Genomic DNA, 23,620 nt, shown 5'->3' with positions numbered 1-23,620 from the left:
TATCCCTGCCCCATGGCCTTCTTTATAACTCCAAGGACACTCCATCCCCTCTTTGGTAAACTCCAGGCTTTTAGGGTGACCCACATGGCCTGCCTGCGGGTCTAGGTCCTTGTTGATATTGTGACCTTCTCCCACAGACCTCTCCAGGTTCCCTCTGCCCCGCAGGCCCTCACATACCCAGCTCGCCTCCTCCCCCACCTTCCCACTCCCCGCTTCCTCTGCTTGAACAGCAAGATCACCCTGACAAGTGTCCCTGCCCAGACGTTGACTGCACCACCGGCAGACAGAGCTGCAGGGCACCGCACAGCAGGAGGGGAGAGCAGGGTGAGGGCACACACACTCACACACACACACAGCTTCCAAGTGGGCAGGCATCTTTGTTGATCTTCTGCGAACTCCCCATTTCAGTGTTATTTTAACAGAAATTATACATTGGGGGGTGGGGAGGGTAGAGAGAGCACCCTAATCTTCTCAGCTCTTCCAGACTCTGAAGGTCAAGGTCTGGCTTTGCCCCCGGTCCAGGCTGGCGCCCCAGCTCACCTTCCTCAGCATCAGACTATGTGTCACTGTCAGTTAACTTTCCTTCACCCGCACAAGTGTGTGCCCTCGAGGGAAGGGCCTGGGTCTTGGCGACTTCAGGTCGAGCTGGCCCTGGAGTACACAAGAGGCTGCTGTCAATAACCACTCAGAAAGGAAGGAAGTGACTGGAGTTAGGGTCCTGCTCCACCACCACTCCCGTTGCCTCATCTGGAGTCACATGGAGTGAAGATCCTGTTCTGACCTCCCAGGGCAGGAGGCGATCACACACGTGCGATTGCTTGGAGACGCAGCCAAGACCTTTGAAATGCGGGGAGGATGAGGGCAGAGACCTTGCTAGCCTCTCACCAGACTCCCGCCCCTCTCCCCCGCCGGGCCCCTCCCTCCCTGCTACCCGCTCCGCCCTCCCCCAGCTGCCCCGCCGCGTCCCAGCCCAGACCATCTTAGCCGAGCCCCGCCAGGACCAGGTGTCCCGGGCGCGCCAAGATGCAGCCGCGGCTCTGGCTTCTTGTCGCCGCGCAGCTGGCAGGTAAGGCGGGGAGACCCTGGGGCGCGCGGGGCCGGAGCGGGTGGGCTTCGCTGGACCCGGGAAGAGCCTGAGCCGTGGAGTTTGGGAAAACTGTCCCCGTAGGATGTCCAGCCCGGAGCCCGGAGCTGCGGTGGCGCCCGGGAGGCGGCCGGCAGGCACAGTCCCTGGGGGTGGAAAACCTCCCAGGGAGCTCATTACCCCAGGGCTCCCGGGAGCCTCAGGACTGAGGCCACCTCTGCCCCAAAGCCTGAACCTAGAAGGGGAGACAGGAAGAGAGGAGGGAGAGAGGAAGGAGGAGGGAGGGTTGAAGGAGATGGGAAGGAAGAAAAGAGAGAAAGGAGGTCCAGAGAGGAAGGGAAAATGCCCTTGTCCAGGTCTGGCAGAGATGTGTCCCCAGGAAGGGGCCAGGGGCCTAGTTCTGGCTTTGGTGCACCGGCGCTTGGCCCAGGGTTCTGTAGACATATTTTTATTACTTCCGGGGAAGTATCTGTAGCAAAATCCACCAAATACCAGGCTGTTGCCAGTTCTCAGGCAGGTGTGTCAGGGTACCCCCTCAGGGTCCCCAGTTTCCCGAATACTCCCTGGGGGTGGGTGTCATAGGCAGTGTGGCTCCCCGAACAAGCAGCGATGGAGTTTGAATGTTGGGGTTAGAATACAGCGGAGAGTCTGTCCCTGTGGCCAAGCCCAGTCAGTCTGTTTTTGTTTTTGTTTTTTTGCCGTACACGGGCCTCTCACTGCTGTGGCCTCTCCCGTTGCGGAGCACAGGCTCCAGACGCGCAGGCTCAGCGGCCATGGCTCACGGGCCCAGCCGCTCCGCGGCATGTGGGATCCTCCCGGACCGGGGCACGAACCCATGTCCCCTGCATCGGCAGGCGGACTCTCAACCACTGCACCACCGGGGAAGCCCAGTCAGTCTGTTTTTTAGAAGAAACCCCTCCACACCCCAAACTGCCCACTAACCTGTGGTTGATTTGCTCTCTTGTTCAAGACGTCCAAAGCTGACCCTCCTGCCAGGGTGACAAGGCCTGCCTGCCTGGGGCTCTGATCTAATGAACTCAATGACATCTCAAGAAGAAGCTAGTCTAGGCCATTCAAAGCTACTAGTGTTACTGTGGGCCATTTTAGAAACAGCAGGTCCCTCTGAGAGTGGAGTCACGGGGGCACTGAGACCATCAAATAAATCAAATGAGACCATGAGTGTGGTAAGGCCTGGCTCTGGGTCCGGAGCACAGACTGGACTCAGCCACAGCCGGGGGTTCAGCCTCCAGGGGCTGAAAAGCAAGTGGGCACGAGAGAGACCAGGGTGTGTCTCAGCCAGGAGGTCTTCAAGTCAGGACGCAGGCGAGGATCGTACACAAAGAGCCCAGGGCCCCTCCGACTCCTCTCCGCTCTGGGCTTTCTTGGTAGAGCTTCTGGAATCTTATTTGCAGCCCCACTACGTGCTGTGGATCCAGGCTTCCTCAATTCAAGGAGTGGCTCAAAGCTCAGGTTCTGGGGTCCCAGACCTGAGTTTGAATCTGGATCCAGCACAAAGAGGCTGTGTGACCTTAAGCAGCCTCTGTTATAAGGTTAAGCAGCTGTGTTAACCTTCCTGAGCCTCTGTTTCCTCATGTGTAAAATGATATGTTTCCTCCCAAAAGATTTGGTGAGGATTAAACAAAATAATGCACGTACCATATTCAGTACCGTGATTCTTTTTTTTTTTGACCAAGCCGCACAGCATGCAAGATCTTAGTTCCCTGATCAGGGATCAAACCTGTGCCCCCAGCAGTGGAAGAGAGGAGTACTACCCACTGGACCGCCAGGGAATTCCCTGTCGATTCTTACTATCTCCCCCAGGAGGTCAATGACCCCACACAATGAAGAATCTCTACTCTGCTAAAAAGACAGTATGGCTTTTGGGGAGAAGAGAGAAGGTCCAGCAGCCACTTGGGCCCCAGGTACCCTTTCATTCTCAGTGCGAGCAGAAGCTCAGAGCCATCTGAGTGTGAGGGGTGTCCAAAAGTTTAAGTTCATTTCTTCAGTGTTAGAGAAGGTCACTCTGGGGCCAGGGAGCCTGAGCTCCAAGTACAGGCAGGATTATGAATGTGGGCCACGACCTCAGAAAGCCTTGGGTACACACACACACACACACACAGACTGTGGCCTCCTCTGCCCATCCAGGTCTGTGTCCTCTCTGGACCTTGGTGCTCCTGGGTCTCTGCCCCGGTCTGCAGTCTCCTCCACCCCGCAGCTAAAATGAAAGCTTTGCCAGGTCAGATTCAGTTTGTTGGACTTGGCCATGAAGGACCCATTCTAATCCTCTCCTTACGATTTCATTTGCTACCAGGAACAGCCCCTGAGATGTGAGACACACAGACAGTGGTTTACCCACATATAGCACTTTCCACTTGGCAGTGCTTTTCGGACATTCTAAGCCTCAGAAGCAGGCAGGACAGCTGCAGCAAGCCGCCCTCCTTTTACAGGAGGAGACAGGCTCCACGACTCGCCTGAGGTCCCACAACGGCATGGGGCACAGACGGGGTTCAAGGCCAGGTCTGTGTGTTCTGCTCTAGTTTTCCTGAACAATCTCCTACCTGCAGGGGCTTCCCATCTGAGACTGAAATGAACTCCCAGCGCCACGTCTGGGGTGTCTGTCCTTCCACTCGGGAATGGGGATCCAGAGACCAATTGATTACGGGCTTGGGGAGTAATGGGCTAGAATTGTGCCTACCAGGGGAGAGTGAGTTCCTCTTGCTGGTTGTCACTGTCCAGAAACAGTGGCTGGCCCTCTCTTAGGTTGGCCAGACCGGCCATGTGCTCTGCCGGTGATCCTGAGCTCCTCTCTGAGCTTGCCCTGGGTCTCCTTCAGCTGCTTGGAGCCTTTTGAAGGTCTACATAGAGCGGCAGCAGGACAAGGTGAAAGGCAACCAGCTTTGACTTCAGACTGAATCCTTGAGTTTGACCCCCGGGCACTTACTAGCTAGCTGTAAGCAGGACTTTGAATAAGTCATATCATGCCTCAGTTCCTCATCTGTGAAATGGGAATAAAAATCCCAAAGTAAGTCCGAGGCATGATCAAGGTAATTTATGCAAAGAGCGAGGCGTAAGCATGCAATCGACAAATGGTGCTCTCTCCCCGGTCGCCTTTGTCAGGCTGCCATCATGAACACCTGCCTGGTGGACGATCGCATGGGGGGTGGGGTGCTCGAGCTCTGAGTCCTGGGGCCACACAGCATTTCCCCAGGCCCTGGAACTGGGCAGGCTCTCTCATAACTTCTCTCATACTTGACTACGGGTGACTCTGAGGCCCCAAGAGCCTGGCCAAGAAAAGGTGCTGATGGTGTCTGCCCTTTCTGCTTCTCGTAGCTCTGCGTGACAGCTCAGCACTCGTGCAGACCCCTGCGTCCTTGACGGCTCAGACCAATCGGACGGTGATGCTGTCCTGTGAAGCCAAAACCCCCCCCACTAACTCTCGCATCTACTGGCTGAGGCAGCGCCTGGCCCCGAGCGCTAACAGTCACTACGAGTTCCTGGCCTTCTGGGATCTCACCAAAGGGACTGTGTACGGCAAGGAGGTGGAGCAGGAGAGGCTAACTGTGCTTCGAGATTCTTCCCGGTACACTCTCAGCCTCCAAAGCGTGAAGCCTTCCGACAGCGGCGTCTACTTCTGCATGACGGTTGGGAACCCCGACCTGACCTTTGGGAAGGGAACTCAGCTGAGTGTGGGTAAGAATCTGGCTCAGTGCTGTAGATGAGCACTGAGCACCTACTGGGTGCCGGGTGCGTGCCAGGCCCTGGGACATCCCAGTGAGCCCCGCCCTGCAGGAGGGAAGGACCTCCAGAAACAACTGCGCTACCGCTAATAGAAACAAAAAGTAACCCAGGGCCACGCAGGTACAAGTGTCGTACGTAGTTATTTCACTTAGTGCTGTCAAGCACCCTGGGAAGCAGGTGCTGTTTGATCCCATTGTAGATGGGTTGCTTAGGAGCATTGCTGCTTCTTCTGGAGACAGGGCACACTGTCTTTCAGCCATTCTACGTTCACCTGAGGCTGTGGCTGGATTGGGCCGAGTCCCCAGACCTGCTAGTGGTCTCAGAAATCCCCTCCCAGTGTGCACCCAGGGAAAGTACGAGCATGGGGACCCATAGCTTGAACCCACGCCCAGAGCTGCAAGGAGTGAGGGGGCTGGATCCCAGACCCAGCTGCAAATTCTGCTGCAAATTCACCCAGTGCCTGTGGGCAGGTCGCTCCCCTCCCTGGGCCTCAGTTTTCCCATCTGTATTGTGGGGCTGCTAAGGGCCTCCATGACTCCCACCAGCCCTTAGAAACTGCAGTTCCTCAGGAGTTAAGTCATCATGTCCAGTAGAAATATGTTTTAAGATTTTCTAATAGCCACGTTCAAAAAAATCAAAAGAAACAAGTAAAATTAATTTAAATAATAGATTTTATTTAACCCAGTGTATCAGTGATATTATTATTTCAATGTGTAATCAGTATACAAATTATTACTGAAATATTTTACATTCGCTTTTCATCCTAAGTGCTCAATATTTATGTGTACAGCACATCTCGGGTCAGACTGGCCGCGTTTCAAGTGCTCTGTAGCACACGTGGCAGGTGGCTGCCATATTGGATGGTGAGGGTTAAACTATCAAGGGTGTGAAGGAATCTTCAAAGCCCCCTCCCCGGGTTAGCCCATGGCCAAGGCCAGTGCCCAGTGGGCCTCCCACTGTCTTGCTTCCCACTCACCTGGGATCTTTTCAGGCTGGGGGCATTGAGAGTGACAAGGGGACCTCCAGGAATTAGACCACTCAGCATGGGAGGTGCAGGCATAGCGACATGATCAGGAAGACACAAACCAGAGTGATGCCCTCGTCACATGTCACCAACCTCGGGTCTTAAGTCAGGAGGTGGGGAAGGTAGGGAGAGCCCTCCCGACAAGAAGCCGAGGCATCCCTGGAGGGGTGGGTGTCAACTGATTCTTGCATTGAAAATTGGGCTCTTGTGAGTTTGGGGTTTTGGTTTGATTTATTGTTTTTGTCTCTATAAGCCTCACACTGCCCACTCATGAGATTTCAGGGTCTAGGAAAGGTGGATGGTGAAATAAGCAAAACTGGTTTTCAGAAGATTCCCGCCACGTGTACCACGACCCGCTCACTCCTGGCTTTGATCTTCCCAAACCCCTCTCACTGCCTGGCTCCCCGGGAATGGCAGTCCCTCCCCAAAACACGTGCTGGCAACCGTATCATCTCCGCAGGGTACGGGTATTCAGAGTCAGAGCCTGCCCTCCTGCCAGAGGGTCAGTACATTTTAAAGGAGGAAGCCTGGATGGTAGAGAAAGTATTTGGGGGAAGATGGGCCTTTTTCAGGCCCCTCAAGACACCATGGGCTCAAAACTCCTGCCCCTTTCCAAGAGGAGAGAAGTGGGGACAACTGGGTGTGGCGGAGTGGTATCAGGAAGAATCAAGGGGACCTGCCTCTGGGCAAGAAGACATTGAAATAGAACAAGTCTCCCCCACAAACCCCCCCCATCCGTCCCCAGGCCACTGTGCCCAGGCAGGGCACGAAGTCCTGTAGAGCTGCCCCCTCGCAGGCTCACCACTGCCACGCTGGGAGCCTCTGTGCCTCCACGTGTAGGAGGTAGGGGAATGAGTACTTCCAAGGCAGTGAGGACTAAAGGGGGTAATGGAAGGTCAAAACACCGCAGCAGAGGGCCGAGCTCCTCCCAGCCTTTCAGAGCAAGAGACTGAGGCTGTTTTCCCCTTTTCCAAGAGGTTCCCTCAGCACTCTGATGATCTGATGTGCTTAACTTCTTGTCGAAACGCATTTGCTCTTGAGGCAGTGTGCAGGGTGAGAGCCTAGGACGCGCATCTTTTGGCTCAGATGCCGGCCCTGGCGTTTCGTGGCTGTTGAACTCTGAGCAAGTGATTTATTTCAACCTTTTGAGCCTAGGCTTCTTCGGAGATCAGATGGGGAAAACAGTGCCAGTCCCCAGAGTTGTTGGGTTCAATAAGCTTCAGCTGACGCTCTTGGCATGGGCAGTAGCCCGAGGTGGGAGCTTGGTAAGGGTTAATTCTGGTTAGTTGGCTCTTCTAGAAACCTCGTGGAGCAGGCAGAGTGGGGCACGTTTTCTCTACTGATCATGGCTCAGGGCAGTGAGCGAGCGTCTGAAATGTCCACATTTTATATGGAAGCTACCGGTCCCAAGCGACCAAACACTGGCTGCCCCTCCCTTTGCCCTTGACTCTAGAGTTCAAGTTCATGATGTCACCCGATTCCCTCTCCTACCATTTTGCAGAAAATCATTTCAGCGAAGTGTCTTTCCCCAACCCTCAGAGGCAGGGGTTGGATTCAGCGGTGCCCGGTGTCCCCCCTCCCTTAGCATCTCCGAGCCCCAGGTGCCTCCCTTTGCCCTGTGGGCTTGTCTCTCTGCCCTGTCCCAACACTTCAGCACGTGACACTGGATTAACATGGGGGAAACTGAGGCACAGAAAAGTGATAGGACTTGCCCCAAGTCACGCAGTGGTTAATCAGGGGTTCTGGGGCTCTTTTCACATCTGGGTGGCTCCAGACCCCCTCTCCAGGACACCAAACAGACACCCATCCCTAGGCCTTCAGATTCATCTGAGAGTCGGGGAAGTAGATCAAAAATCCCAGTGATCTGTGACCTTCAAGCCCCATAGCAGCCTAGGGAACACTGAGAAAGACTTTAGCACCTGGATAGAAGATGTGCAGTTGTAAGTTTTATCTCTGAATCCAACTGCTGTTTACCTGGCTAAAACACGTGTCTTGCTTTTGTAGTTGATGTCCTTCCCACCACTCCGCAGCCCACCAAGAAGACCACTCTCAGGAAGAAAGTATTACGGTGGCCAAACCTAGTGACCCGGAAGGGTGAGTTCTCCCATACCCCTGGATTCTCAGAAGGACAGCAGACACTCTCCCTCCCTCCGTCCCTCCCTGCCGTCATTCCTTCCTTCCTGCTGTAAGCCCTTCCCAAGTGTGGACTCCAGCCTGTTTCTCTAGCCCTGAGCTGGGGTCTGAAAGGGAGCTGAGTGTGACAGCAGTGCTATCCTCCAGCAGCTCACACTCTAGTGGGAGACACACTCCCAAATCATCACAGGACAAAACTTAATGAAGGATACATCCACCCAAAACTTGCATACAAATGTTCCTAGCAGGATTAAAAAGTAGAAACCACTCAAATGTCTACCACCTGATGAATGGATTGACAAAATATGGACTCTCTATACAATGGAATGTTATTTAGCCATAATCAAGAGTGAAGTAATGATATGCTACCACATGGATGAATCTTGAAAATATTTTACAGCGGAAGAAGCCAGTCACAAAAGACCATATATTATATGACCCCCTTGATATGAAATGTCTAGAATATGACATTCCTTGAAGACAGAAAATAGATTAGTGGTTGCCTAAGGCTGGGGGTTTGGGGAAGGAATGGGGGGAAGACAGCTAATGGGCACAGGATTTCTTTTGACGGGGATTAAAATGTTCGAAATTAGATTGTGGTGATAGTTGCACAAGTTTGTGAATATAACAAAAACCATTAGATTATACACTTTAAACAGGTGAACTTTACAATATATAAATTATATCTTAATAGAGCTGTTAACAAGCAAAAAACTCAACCCAAAGGACCAACACTTTGGGACTGACATATACACACTACTGTATATAAAGTAGATAACTAATAAGGACCTACTGTATAGCACAGGGAGCTCTGCTCAATACTCTGTAATGACCTATATGGGAACAGAATCTAAAAAATAGTAGATATATACCTATTATAAATGACACACTTTACTGTACAGCAGAAACTAACACAACATTGTAAATCAACTAGACTCTGATAAAAAGTAATAAAAAAAGACAAAGGACCAGTACTTTAACCTTCCCCAGTTTTGATGCCTAATAGAGGACCTAGCACACAGTGTGTGCTTCATATATGTTTACTAATGAGTAAACCAACTCACTGTTGTGTGCTACAAGCACCAGACACCGTAGCTGAGTACACACACACACACGCACACACACACTTGCCTTGAACCCATCAGCCAAATGTGTTTCTTAAAAAACACTGACCTCTGTCCCCCAGAAGTTACTGGCGACAAAAAGAAAGTGTCACCTGCTCCCACCCATAGGACAAACCACAAGCAGCCACACCAGGAGCGCCACATGCTACTGGTGTTGCTTTGTCTTAAATATTTATATAAAGTATCAGAAAGAGTCTGGGGGGAGGCATCTAGCAGGATCCAGGGCATGGGAGAGGGAAGCTGCCACCTGAGTTCACAGTAAAAAGCAAATCAGAACCCATGTACATAAGGACAGAGTCTTAGGGAACACAAAGGCGGAGACACAATGAGCTCATTTTATAAAGTATGCCCCCCAACTTTGCCTAAAGGATTTCAGGCAGGGTATAGCCAAAGAAAGGACACAAAAGGCCAAGACAGTAGGGGCAGTAAGATGAGGATGCAAAACCTGGGTCTGTGCCCTGGCTCCGGAAGAACCAAAATACCCAGTGAAGCAAAGAGCAGACCCCAAGTCACGTGGCACCACTAACACCCCTCCTCCCACCACAATGATATAAAGAAACAACCCGGGCATCAAAGCCTTCATCCTGGCGCTAAATTCTAGAAAAAAATCTGCTCTGTTCTTTCTTATGTAAGGACCGCTGAATGATGGTGAACTCAGTAACACTTTATAAATGATGGAAAAATGGTCTTCAGATTTTTTTGCATCATTTCTGATACCAGCCCTCAGTAAAATCCCAGGGTAAAATGCAATTCCAACGTTAGTAGGTTATTAAGAATAACCAGGACGTGTGTGAAGGTGGCCAGGTTGGGGGGAGGGGCGTCAAGGGGAGTAGGTGGAGGTTGTATTGGGGGTGGGGACCATGGGGAAGTGTAGCCTAGTGGTAAGTTAGCCAGGCCTAGGTCTGAATCCCTGTCTACCGCTGCTTATACTGTGCGACCTTGCGCAAGTGATTCAGCCTCTCTGAACCTCAGTTTCTTTCACCTGTCAAGTGGGAATGCTTACCTGGCTGCAGGCAAGGCAGGATAAAATGCTCTACTATACACAAGGCGCTCAGCTTGGCGGGGCACCTAGACAGAGCTCAAAGCTTGTTATCATGAAAGAAACCCACAGGCCGCCATGCGGAGGGGCCTGCTCCCCTTGAGACGAGCTGGGGAGGTGCTGGGGGACAATTTCTAAACTGCTGTCACAGGAACAGCGTGGTGAGATACAGATCTCAGGAGACCCCAAGACTCGAGCGAGGCAAAGAAGGTGGGGCTGAGTGTCCCTGGTGTGTCTCTGGCCACTGGCTCCCTGCCCAAGCAGGCTTTTCGCCACCTTTACTAGAAGCGGCAGTTTTCCTGGTAGATGATCGCGTTTCACCGAGGACCCGAGGACCGGTAGCTGTCTCTCGGCCTCTAGTTCAGGTCGTAGCTCAGGAGGCCTCCCCTGACCCCTCTCCCCGATCCCTGCAGCCTGTGTCCACCTCCCTTACTTAAAACTTTATCCAGGCATAATTTGCATGTCATAAAATTCACGCATTTTAAGTGCATGTCTCAATGATTTTTAGTAAATTTACCGAGTTATACAACCATCACCACAATCTAGTTTTAGAACATTTCATCAAACTGTCAGATCCCTTGTGCCTGTTTATAGCTAATCTCTGTTCCCACCCCAGCCCCTGGCAACTGCTAATCTACATTCTGTTGCTATAGATTTGCCTCTTCTGAACATTTCATACAAATGGAGTCATAGAATATGTGGTCTTTCATGCCTGGTTTCTTCCACTTCACACCATGTTTCTGAGGTTCCCCCAGGTCGGGAGAACCATGGGGGAGATGAGAGGGAGGCAGACAGAAACCCTCACACATCAGAGGTGGGAAGGACTTCCAAGGGCCTCTCACCCAACCTTCTTCTCCACGTGGCACCATGCAGCCTTGGTGATGGCAGACTCCCTCCCACGGAGCAGCCCACTCCGTCCCTTCTGCCACCTCTCCTGCCCTTAAGCTGTCACGATGGGACTGGCAGGGGCTGTAGAACTCGGGACATCTGGGTCCAAATCCTGGCCCTGCCTTTTAGTATCCAGGTGACCTAGGGCATGTAATTGAACTTCTTTGAATCTTGGTTTTTTTCTGAACTGTAAAATGAGAGATAAAAAGGACAGTAATACCTTCCTTCCTCACAAGATGGAAGTTTGTAGTTAGTGCTATACTCGGCACATAACAGGTCTTCAGTAAACCTTCTCCCCCTTCCCTGACATCGAAAACTCTTTCTAATTTGTTTAACCTTGAGCCCAAATCTGCAGCCTTTCCCTTTTCACCCATGGGTCCTCATTCTGCTCCCTCAGCTACTCATAGGGACCAGCCACAGGGACACGAAGGGTGCCAGAGAAGGATTTGGGGCATCGATGATATAAACTCTACTGTTTACATAGCATACAAAATGGGCAAAGGAACAAATAGGCAACTGATAGAAGAAAAATCATACGTGGCCAATCTATGAAAATAGGCTGAAATGGACAAGTGGTGAATTGAAGTGAAATATCATTTTTCACCCACTGGACTGGCAAAAACTAAAAACTTTGATAATGCCAAGGGTCGGCAGGGTGCACAACTGGTGATTAGGAATGGAATTCACTGCAGCCTTTTTGGAAGGCATTTCACAGTATCTGTTATAATTGAAGATGGATATAGTCTATGGTTAGTAGTTCTCGTTTACAGTGTCTGCCTCCGGCAGGCTCCTACATAAAGAAAGAAATGTACCTGGATGTTTTCTGCAGAGGTATTTGCAAAACACAGGAAACAAACAAAATGTCCGGTAAAAAAAAAGAATGTGCTGGCATGTTTAAGTGAAGATAAAAAAAAAACCTGGTTGCAGAACAATTTGTACTATATAAGCCTTTGTATTTTTAAAAGCTCTATGGGATGTATCTATGTAAATTATGTATGTGTACATGCAAATTAACAATGACAGTTACTTCTGTGAAGGAGCTGCGTTGCCAAGGGACATTCTAACCATATACTTAAATCTTTTACGGTGAAAATATATTCAGGTATTTCTTCTGAAATTAAGTGTTAAAAATAAATAAGAAAAATCCCATTACCAGGCATGCAAATTGTCTATCTCATTTGAACCTAAATAGCTCCTGAGTTTATTAATTTTTAAAATTTGCACGTGGGACATGAAATTTTATATATGAAATGTGATCTCAATGTGTTTAAAGAGCCCAGAAAAAAGACTGGAAGGAACTATGTAAACAGTGGTATTCTCTGGGAGGTGGGGCTTCCGGTTGATTTTATATATGAAATGATCTCAATGTGTTTAAAGAGCCCAGAAAAAAGACTGGAAGGAACTATGTACACAGCGGTATTCTCTGGGAGGTAGGGCTTCCGGTTGATTTTTCCCTCTCCGTTCATCTGCACATCTCAAATATTTAATGTGTGTGTGTCTTCCAGGCCCGTCCTGCGCCCTCCTCATTGTCGGCCCACTGGTGGCTGTCGTCCTTGTTCTGCTGGTGTCCTTGGGCGTGGCCATTCACCTACACTGTAAGTTGTGCCCTCCTGGGCCGTCATGGCGACCCCTGTTGCTGTCGGAGGTGTCCCTGAGGGTCCTTCCTTCTCTAGGGAAGCAGGGCACATGGCAGCCTGTTGGAAGTTTGCCCCTCCAACCCTGAACCCATGATAGTTCCAAGAAGTGATTCTTGGCCTGAGGCCAAGCTTCAGGGATCAGAGAACACCCTGTCTCTGGAGTCAGGCAAACCTGGATTTGAATCCGACTCTGCTGATTCCTGATCTAGTGACCTTGGGCATATGCCCTGGCCTCCTTGAGCCTCAGCTGCCTCACCCCGGGTAACCATGTTACCTACTTCCCAGGGCTGCTTTTGTAAAGTCCCGCCCAAGTGCCCGGCTCGGGGCATGTGCTCAGTAATCAGGAACACCCGTGAGCAGTTGGGATGGAAGCAGTGCACAGAGATTGTGGTAGGGTTTGGGTTATGTTCCCAGAAGCTAGAAATCCTCCCCTCTGTGAGGCTGTGGGGAAACTCAGAGATGGCTGCTGCACCCCGTCACTTCAGAGGTGGGACCACCTCCTTCTACGGGCCCCCCCTGGGAGCTTCAGGGGAGGTCCACACAGCTGGCCAAGAACCCAGAGCCCCAGTCTCTAGCCCTGACTCTTCTGCTCACCTGTGTCACCTTGTGCAAGTCACTTACCCTCTCTGGGCTTCTGTAAAATGGGACGGGGTGGCCCACAAGGACGTGGACTAGATCAGTGGCTCTTTCATAGGTCACAGACCCCTTTGAACGTATGATGGCAATATGGACCCTCTCTGCAGAGAAATGCACCATGTGCATATTTTTGCATACAATTGCCGCCCCCAAAAAAGGGATCCATTTATTCCATTCTAAGAACCGTTAGAGTTCAGTGGTCTGCAGACTTTTTTGATCAAGGACCGCATCAGTAAAACAATCTCCTAGTTATAAACCCTAACTTCAATTAGCTGTATTTATTTATTTAATATATTATGTATGTATATATTTAATACACAACTATAACTATATTTACATTCTTAAATGATTAATATTTATGCTAGCTGTGTTTATTTAATAGTCTATGTATGTTATTAAATGTGCTTCAAAAATAAAAAGGATGAGATAAACATGTAAATAGACATGCTCATCTTTCCTTCCTTCGTCCCAGGGGGAGACCTTGCACTTCCCCAGAATACACATGCTCTGATTTAAGACCACCTGTCTGTACAACCTCTGCTTCCTGACCTGCTGTGAAGGGCAAGGTGGCGCATTTAAGGGCACACAGACTGCCACTTACTAGCTACATGACTTTGGGCAAGTCATTCAGTAACACACTCACTCTCTACGTCAGCTTCCCCATATGCAAAACGGAGATAGTAAGAGTACCGACTCTTAGGTTTACCGTAAACAGTAAGGGAGGTAAAACCCATGAGGTGTCTGGAGCAAAGCCTGGCACCAAGGAAGTGGTCCGAGGTGTCAGCTGCCCCTCTCATCGCCCTCCTCCCTCTCTGGGGCTCGGTGTCAGTGGCTCACAGCCCATGCCAACCAGCGGTCTTGTTTTCTCCTTCCAGGCCTGCAGAGGAGAGCTCGGCTTCACCTCCTGAAACAGTAAGTGGTTGGGGCCTTGGAAAATTGCCTGGGCCGCAGCCCTGGGTGTGGCCCCGGCTTCCTCAGTCCCTGCTGCTGCCCACGGCCTCCAACTGCGAGAGCCCCAGACAGACACCACCTTCAAAAAGATCACACACTGTGTAAATAGATGCGCTAATGGAGTTCAGGCAAAGAGAGAACCTAAGCAAACAGAATACCAATTAGTCGTCTAAGTATATGTCAAGTATGGTAAGATTTAGCTCTTAGCTCTCCTGAGAATAATAGTGAACTCTTTTTTTTTTTTTTATTGAAGTAGAGTTGATTTACAATGCTGTGTTAGCGTCAGGTGTACAGCAAAGTGATTTAGTTATATATATTCTTTTTCAGATTCTTTTCCATTTTACGTTATTACAAGACATTGAATAAACAATCAAACTACTTCCACCACTGCATGGGTGGAACCAGTAGGATATCCCAAACTTTTTGCCACCCGTTATTTCATTCAACTCGGTCCTGCATGACACAGGAGGGTTATTTTTACCGATGAAAACTTGCTCAAAGCATTTGGAACAGTAGAGAGCAGCCTCGAACTCGAAGACAAGTCGGTTCACCCCAAGGCCAGCATCTCCACCAGTGGCATTCCTTCCCTCCTGGTGGTGTGTGTTGGACTTGACCCCACCTGGGTCCCAGGAGTTGGCAAACCCACCGGCTGAGTCACATAGACACGGGGGCTACAAGGCTCGCTGCTTAGGCCCACTGAGCTGGGTAAGCTCCAGCAGAAGCCAAGGCAGAGGCCAAGGCTACCTGAGGCTCCCAGACTCAAGGGCTCTGGACCCCTGTTTGGCCACGGGCAGTGTCCTTGGTCTGCCTTTTCTGCCTCAAAATAGAGATTGTTTCGCATCTACCTATCTCATTCATTACACCCCTCTCTATGTAGAGTGTTTGAAAAAAAGAAAGAAAGCCCCCACTCCTAGATTGAAGAGTAGCTCCATTGTGAGGCAGATCTGGGTTTGAGTCCTGTCTGCTACTCACCAGCCTTGGGACTGTAGGCAAGTCACTTCACCTGTCTGAGCCCCTGATTCCTCATCTGTAAAATGGGATAACAGTACCAACCACATGGCTATTGTAAGGAATTACTGAAGAAGCACCATCTAAGTGCACAGCCCCTGGATGCTTGGAGTCAAGGCAGCAGCTCATGGTACTTACAAAAGGCAACTTTATGAGCCCAACAACCAAGAAACAACATGTTTTCTTGTTGAATTATAAGTGACAGACCATATTATATTAGTTTCAGGTGTACAACATAAAATGTATTTTTAAATACTCTGAAATGATAAATTTTCATATATTCTCACTATACCGTCTGCTCTACACACATTGTGTTTGTATATATTTGTATACATTGTGTTGTATTGTTGCTTAAACATGCCTGCTGCATTTCGTGGGCAATTTTCGACGGTAATTTTGATGGTGTGCAACTTTCACTTTACGTGCTGGATTTAGAAACTACCCCGTACTTAAAAGACAGTAACTTAAGTGTATTTGTCGAACTCTAGACCTCCAGAACGTTCTGTTCAGAATCTTCCGTGTGGTGACCTGTTGTGGAGAACGACTCCCCCTCAAGGAGCTGCCTGTGTTGTGCCTCCCCCTCACCCCTTCGTTTTAACTTGTTCCCCAGTGATTTGATGCCAGTTTGGGAGGAGTCGGCTGCAGGACCTCATGCTATGGCAAACCCCAGGGGTTCCGAGGATCAGCTTAGGCGAGGAAGGGGCTGGGGGTGGCCCCGGGTGGGACCCTAGCCCCCCTCCCCTCACCCTTTTCATTCCGAACAGCTCTGCTTTCATCCGTTGCCTGTAATTACACTTACCTGTAAGATGTCGTTGAACAAAAGCGTTTGTGGCTAAAAAGAAGTCTGAAAACCACCTCTGGTTTTGCTATCATGATCCAGGTGTGGATGAAATAGTCCCTGGGCCTCAAAGATCAGCTGTTACTAATTCAAGTTGCAATTTGGGGCAGACATTCCCCAGCCTCTAACTGGCCTTAGAAAAATCATCTAGCGGCAGGCCACGTTCCTCTGGTCCCCTAGTGTGCATCGGTGAGTCGCTTACCTTAGAAGGTACCGCAGGAAGTAACACTATTCAAAGCTAGAGTTCTTAGGGCTGCGTTTTTTGAGCATTTCAATTTTTCTTAATGACTGAGTTGGGCCCTAAAAACATACCAACACAAAACTCTTGGCCCTAGGCTACTTACTTGGAGTGGAGCCTTGCATCCTGACGCGCCATTTATCTCTCTTACAAGAAATACAATAGCATTTGCCTGATAAAAAGTGGTTTCACAGCTTGCTGTTGTTTTCAGGTTTTATAAGTGAGCAGAGGATGTTTTTGGTGTCCTGCTACAAAAATACATTGGTCGGTGATGGGCGAGATCTGGAAAAATGAGAGAGAAAGGACACACTCAACCATGGAAGTGTCACTGACCTGCTGAAGCTGCTTGCTTTTAACTACTGCAAGTTCTTTCTGTGGGCCTCGTGCATGGGAGCAACTTGTTACATGGTCATCGGGATCTTAGAGAGAAGGCTTCAGAACCCCAGGGCACTTCCCGCAACTTGCAAGGCAACTTGCAAGGAGGATTGAGTACAAAATGGCACCCAGCGCACCACTTCCGGCTCCTGTACTCATCCTGGGTTGGGCTGGGAATTTCAGTGTTGGCCATCCAGCCACCGCCTTGCTTTGCCCAGGTAAGGCAGTGACATTGAGACCCGAGTCTCTCATGGGATGGTGCTGGGATGGGTCCCTTTGGTCTTCCCAGGCTGGGGCTGACCCTCCTCACAGAAGGCTCCAGAGAGCAGACCCAGACTGGAAATGAGGCTCCCAAGAGGGACTGACCTGGCTCCCACGGTCACTTCAGATTCTGAGGAACTCCTTTGGGGCTTGGAACTTGTGGATTGGGGGACATGAGGCCACTTGATCTCCCACCAGGAAGTCATTCAGCTTTCACTTCTGCCCTCCCATGGCTTGTATGTTTCTTCTCTTACTCTCTGTTCTTGTTATGATAATATCTTGGTTGTAAAAATAAAATCTTGAGTAAACGATACACATGGCTCCTGTGATGTAAACACACAAAAGCTCATCTATGTGGCAAAGATGTTGGTGCTCCGTTAAAAAGAGATGAAAAGGTTAAAATGACCATGTCTTCATTTTGCGTCAAGCTCTTCATTTGCCCCCAAACATGCTGTACTCCACTGTGTAGGTGCAGAGAGAAAGCCTGGACAGGTTGGAAGCACCCAAGGCACCCATAGCCAGGTAGCAGGTGCCCCAGGGGCCACCCCCCCTCCAGCCCACCCCCAAGTTGCCTTCACTAACACCTGTTCACTCCTACCGAGCATGGGACCCCAGGGACTCCTGGCCACAAGGCCGGCGACCTTGCACCAAAGAGAAGGTGAGACACATCAGGGTCTCTGTCACATGTCCATTAATATTTTACTGTCTCTCAGCTTCAATAGTCGAAGAAAGATGCAAGGAGAAAATACTGAGCTGGGATGAAGGAGTTGTAAAAGCCCGTGGATCTTAGTTCCCCAGCCTGGGCTTGAGCAACTTAAGAGCTATCGAGCCAAAGAAGAATCCAAACTTTGGCTGCATTAACAGAAGCACATGGCCCAGGTCCTGCTTTCCCTGGCCAGCCGAGGGCTGGGAGGTGGGATTTAAGAAGGGCAATGGCAAACCAGGCCGTCTTCAGAGGCCTCTGGTGGCAGCCACAGAATGTGACGAAGGGCCAATGTGACCGTCTCCCAGCATCTGAGAGGCTCTCTGTGGAGTCAGGGGCGCAGCAGGACTATAGCAGTGGTGGGTGGGAGTTAGAAGGGCGTAGATGCAGGAGGTGATCAAGAGAAACTGACTCTTACTGCCCATCAGCTGCAAGGACAACAGAACAGGCTGCCTCCCAAGGCTGACCAGACTCTTCTGGGGTTCACTTTGCTCCGAGACGCCCTGTTTAATAATAGACTAAGGCCCAGACATGCAGCCTACCCTCCCTGAAGGTTCACACCCTGTCCGCAGAGGAAGTAAGAACAGATCTCAAGGCCCCCCAGCCCACTATGGGCTCTGCTATTTCGCTGCATCTCCCTGCTGCTGTCTTTGTGATTGTGTTTAGTTGTTTGTACGTTTGCATGGGGTGAGGTTTGGGGTTCAGGACGGGGGGGTGCCTTTCTGTTTTCTGTGCAACAGGCACCTGCTGGGGCAGCCTGGGCTCCGTCTGCCCAGGGAGCTGGCACTGGTTTGGCTGCCAGCGGCAGGGGCTGCGGTGAGGAGGTCTGCACTCAGCACCTGACTTTTGTTTTGAAGGAGGAACTGAGCATTTGCTACTTTCTGGAGGGCCATTATGGCAAAATATCAAAAATTTTTTTCTTCATTTAGCTATCTTTTGACTAGCGATTTCACTCTTCGGCACGTATCTTAAAGAAACACATCTCAAAGTGATGTGTGCAAAGAAATATGCATCAAATTGTTCCTTGCAGTGTTGCTTATTAGCCAAAAATTGGAACCAATCCAAATGTCCCTCAAAAGGAGCCAGTTAGATCAATTGTGACGCAAGGGACTCCACGCAGCTGTGAAGGAATGAGCTAGAAGCCTATACACTGGCATCAAATGATGACCGCTACATCTGCATCTATTATAACATCTGTATTGATTATTCTCATTTTAAATGTAATACGTTGTCGCTGTTAAAATTCAAGCACAGATAAAAACAGGCAAATATATATAAGTTAGAAGTCAGGATATGGGTACCCTTGGTGCAGGGATGGTCATGAGAAGGGCGTAGGAGGTTTGGGGTGGGCATGTTCTGTTTCTCCATGTGGGAGCTGGTCATAGGGGTGTGTTCAATTTGTGAAAAGTCAATAGAGCTGTACAGTCATGAGATGTCAACTTTCATATATAGCTATGGAAATAGATATACATTATACTTCTATAAAGAGATATTTTAAAAATCCAAGTACAGAACATTTCAGAAATGTGTAAAATTGGTATTTGAAAGTTTCTTGTTCTTCCAGATTTTTCCTGCGTGTACTTTTTAAACAGAAAATTGAAATCTTATAAAATATAATACACGATATATAACATAGAATATTGAATCTTATTGCTTGATTTTTTTCTCTAATCAAGACCTCTGGACATATTTGTTCCTATATGAAATATGAATAGAAAAAGGTCTGCAAGGATATGCTCCAAACTGTTGATGGCATTTCCTCTGGGGAATTTCCATTTCTGCATGGTACGTTTCCGTGGTCTGTGAATTTTTACAATAACCATCTATCATTTTTATAACTGGGGGATAAAACGGAGGTTTGGAAAAAAGAAACAACTTCTTTTAAAAGAGGTTCTGGTGATCGTAATCTTAAAAAATTGGAATCAGTTTAAATATCCATCAGTGAGGGATTTGTTCATAAATCATGATTTTTAAAAATTTGTACAACAGAAATCACTGTGATGCATGCTGATATGGCTGGACAACAGGACCTAACTCTACCAGCTGTACAACATTGGGGGAGCTACTTGACTTCTGTGAGCCTGTTCTTCCCTTTGAAATGGGGGTTCCAGCAGTATCTCCTCCTTGGTCTTGCTGCTGGCCTTGAATGACCACAGATAGGAGGGTCTGGGGCAGTGCTTGTTTCCTCTCCTCCCTTCCTCTTAGTGGGAAGCAAGGGTGGAGGATTCTGGGCCCCAGCTTGCAGGTGTGGTGCCCGCCCAGCCCCAGCGGGGCCAAGTTCAAAGGAAGAAGGGGGCTCCCACATCCCCCTCCTTTTCATCCTTACTCAGCCCCACCCCCTCACCCCAGCCACTCACTCTCCACCTGTGGGAAGTGAGCAACTTGTTTTCAGAAAGTCATCCCCGGCCCCGTGTGGGCTACAAAGCTGATCCGAATCTACCACCCAGTCAAAGGGAAAGAGAGAAAGAGCCCTGTCTTCAGAGGCCTTTCCAGGTGTGGAGGACAAAAGAGATTTTCTCTGTCACTTCTTGGGAAACCTCCTCAGATGCGTCACTGACACTCCTCAGTGGCTGTGAGTCACTGGCTCCTGGTACAAAGCTCAGTGCATCAACTCCAACAGAAGGAAACCACAGTCCCCAGCACTGGATCAGTTTGAGATTCACAGAAATATGCGAGACACGTGTGATTCTTTTTTTCTTTTCTTTTTTTTTTTTTTTTGCGGTACGCGGGCCTCTCACTGTTGTGGCCTCTCCCGTTGCGGAGCACAGGCTCCGGACGCGCAGGCTCAGCGGCCATGGCTCACGGGCCCAGCAGCTCCGCGGCATGTGGGATCTTCCCGGACCGGGGCACGAACCCGTGTCCCCTGCATCGGCAGGCGGACTCTCAGCCACTGCGCCACCAGGGAAGCCAGACACGTGTGATTCTTATCAAGCCGAAAGCAGAAGTGCTGAAAAAGGCACGCCTGTTCCTGCACAGTATCATTGGTTCTCCGGGGTCGTGTTTTTATCCATTAATTGACAGCATTTTACATGCGAGTCCTCATCGTTAGAGCCTAACTTCTGCTTCTAAATTTGAATGGAAACTGCCTACCTCTCTGTTCACATATTATTTTTTAATTAATTTTTATTGGAGTAGAGTTGCTTTACAATGTTGTGTTAGTTTCTGCTGTACAGCAAAGTGAATCAGCTATACGTATACATATATCCCCTCTTTTTTGGATTTCCTTCCCATTTAGATCACCACAGAGCATTGAGTAGAGCTCCCTGTGCTCCACAGTAGGTTCTCATTAGTTGGCTATTTTATACATCGTATCAATAGTGTATATAAATCAATCCCAATCTCCCAGTTCATCCCACCACCCCCCCTTACCCCTTGGTAGCCATATGTTTATTCTCTACATCTGTGTCTCTATTTCTGCTTTGCAAATAAGTTCATCTTTACCATTTTTCTAGATTCCACATATATGCGTTCATATACGCTATTTGTTTTTCTCTTTCTGACTTACTTCACTCTGTATGACGGTCTCTAGGTTCATATATTATTGATTGCAGGCCATCTCCCATCCTGCCCCTCATTTATGTGAACTAATTACCTGTCCCTCTCCCTGCAGTTAGTGGCCCTCTTCCTCAGGCTGCTTGCTGCCACTTCAAATATATTAACTTGGGCAACATCTGTGTGCCCAGCCCACCCTGTGCTGGCATGAAGGTGGACAGGGCGACAGAGCACAGCCCTCCAGACTCACATCTGCCACCAAAGAGGCTTCTAGGCTGCAGTTCCCTTCTTTCGAGCCATTCCCTCATTTCCTGGAGTGAGAGGACCAAGACCTGTGGGAGCCCTCTGGCCCCATCCTGCCACCTGCACAAGTGGTCAGCATTCCCAAGCCCCGAGGCCAGAGTCTACGTGAATAAACAAACAAGCGACTTACTTCACTCTGTATGACAGACTCTAGGTCCATCCACCTCACTACAAATGACTCAATTTCATTTCTTTTTATGGCTGAGTAATATTCCATTGTATACATGTGCCACATCTTCTTTATCCATTCGTCTGTTGATGGACACGTAGGTTGCTTCCATGTCCTGGCTATTGTAAATAGAGCTGCAATGAACATATTGGTACATGACTCTTTTTGAATTATGGTTTGCTCAGGGTATAAGTCAGAAAGAGAAAAACAAATATCATATGCTAACACATATATATGGAATCTAAGAAAAGAAAAATGTCATGAAGAACCTAGGGGTAAGACGGGAATAAAGACACAGACCTACTAGAGAATGGACTTGAGAACACGGGGAGGGGGAAGGGTAAGCTGTGACAAAGTGAGAGAGTGGCGTGGACATATATACACTACCAAACGTAAAATAGATAGCTAGTGGGAAGCCACATAACACAGGGAGATCAGCTCGGTGCTTTGTGACCACCTAGAGGGGTGGGATAGGGAGGGTGGGAGGGAGGGAGATGCAAGAGGGAAGAGATATGGGAACATATGTATATGTATAACTGATTCACTTTGTTATAAAGCAGAAACTAACACACCATTGTAAAGCAATTATACTCCAATAAAGATGTTAAAAAACAAACAAGAGAGAAGGCTCGCCTAGGAGGCCTCGTGTGCCCACAGGCAGGCTGCTCCAATGGCAGTGGGCCGGGAGCACCGCCCTCCCTCTCCGCCCCGTCAGCACCTCTCCTCCTGGATACCCCACCTAACCTTGCTGGGCATCCCAAGGCGGTGAGGACTCAACTTCTCCACTTTCTGAATGTTTACTCTGCCAAGTACAGTCTACATACCCCCTGGAGAACACAAGCTCAATGTATTAGATGCTAATTGAGCACCTAATGTATCCTTGGCACAGATCCTGGGCTTACATCATCTTCGCAGACACGGACACAGGGCTGGCACATGGGTGACGCCCAGAGTGAGTGCCCTTGGGAGACCTCACTCACCCCACCCTAGAACCAGGCCTGGACAGACGGTAAACAAGCCACCAGGTAAATACCCAGCTGATGGGAACACAGGCAAAGGCATGAATTGCTTCCTCCCAGAAAAGCTGTGTTCCCGCTGACAGAAGGGTTTGCAGCCTCTCACAGCAGATTTGTGGAGGTCTCTGTGGTTGAGTGCGGGCAACGTGAAGAGGGGAAGATTTGAAGTGTTGGCGGGAAGCGGAAGACCCTCCTTCACCCCCTGCATCCCCTCAGCATCCTGTGGGCGGAAAGCTGACGGCTTGGCTAGACCTGCTGGCCAGGGAGGGCCAGGCGGGGCCAAAGGGAGGATGTGACTCCTGTCTCTCCCCGTTCACCACACTCCGGGCCTCAGCCAAGCTTGGGGGACCCAGAGAGATTTGGGGATGGGAAGAAAGGTGACTTCTACAAGAGGAGCAGGCGTTTGTGGAAGACCTTCTCTGGACCCCGCTCAAAGCCCACCTCCCCAGAAACCCAGAACCCCATCTATGGTGGCCCACTCAGCCGTGTGGGGGGCTGAAGGAGGTGCAAAGAAAAGCACTCTGGGGCTCCGACTGCACCCAGTCTTTCCTCCAAGGGCTTTGCACCTCCAAGGGCTTTTGCGTCTTCCTCTATCAGGACTCTGCCAGCCCAGCCAGTGCATGAGGAGCTGATCCGTGGAAGAGGAAATGATGCTACTGAGGTTTTATCTAGGTAATATCCAAGTGGGTGTGCCGCTGCGTGTGAGGGACGTAGAGGATGTTTGCCTTGTGAACTAGGCCTGATTTGATAGACGAGGCCTTTCAATGGACAGCTGTCCCATACTTGAGCCTGTTCAGCCTCTGCTGAACAGAACAAAATCTCCCCAACGGCTTCCCTGCCCTGCTTTTAGTATCCAAACTAAATTAAGACCTCTGTGTGTATCTGTGCGCTTATGAGAAGAAGGTTGACTCACATGTTCTCAATCTCCCGCCATAACCTCTACAGAAAAATTTCATCTTCGTA

The 23,620-nt window shown here is 49.6% G+C and overlaps 1 protein-coding gene across 1 annotated transcript; it reads left to right on the top strand.

The window, feature by feature from the left end:
• Positions 1-943: 943 nt before the first annotated feature.
• CD8B (CD8 subunit beta) lies at positions 944-17,287 on the top strand. Its single transcript, XM_024744065.1, has 6 exons — positions 944-1,066; positions 4,415-4,774; positions 7,851-7,940; positions 12,536-12,625; positions 14,179-14,215; positions 16,550-17,287. Exons 1-6 carry the CDS (start codon positions 1,024-1,026, stop codon positions 16,560-16,562), a joined length of 633 nt encoding a protein of 210 aa, XP_024599833.1. The 5' UTR covers positions 944-1,023; the 3' UTR covers positions 16,563-17,287.
• The last annotated feature ends 6,333 nt before the right edge of the window (positions 17,288-23,620 follow it).

Source organism: Neophocaena asiaeorientalis, unplaced genomic scaffold (assembly GCF_003031525.2).
Source record: "Neophocaena asiaeorientalis asiaeorientalis breed wild unplaced genomic scaffold, Neophocaena_asiaeorientalis_V1.1 scaffold114, whole genome shotgun sequence".
Classification (NCBI taxonomy): Eukaryota; Metazoa; Chordata; class Mammalia; order Artiodactyla; family Phocoenidae; genus Neophocaena; species Neophocaena asiaeorientalis.
This window is presented reverse-complemented; position numbering and strand designations above follow the sequence as displayed.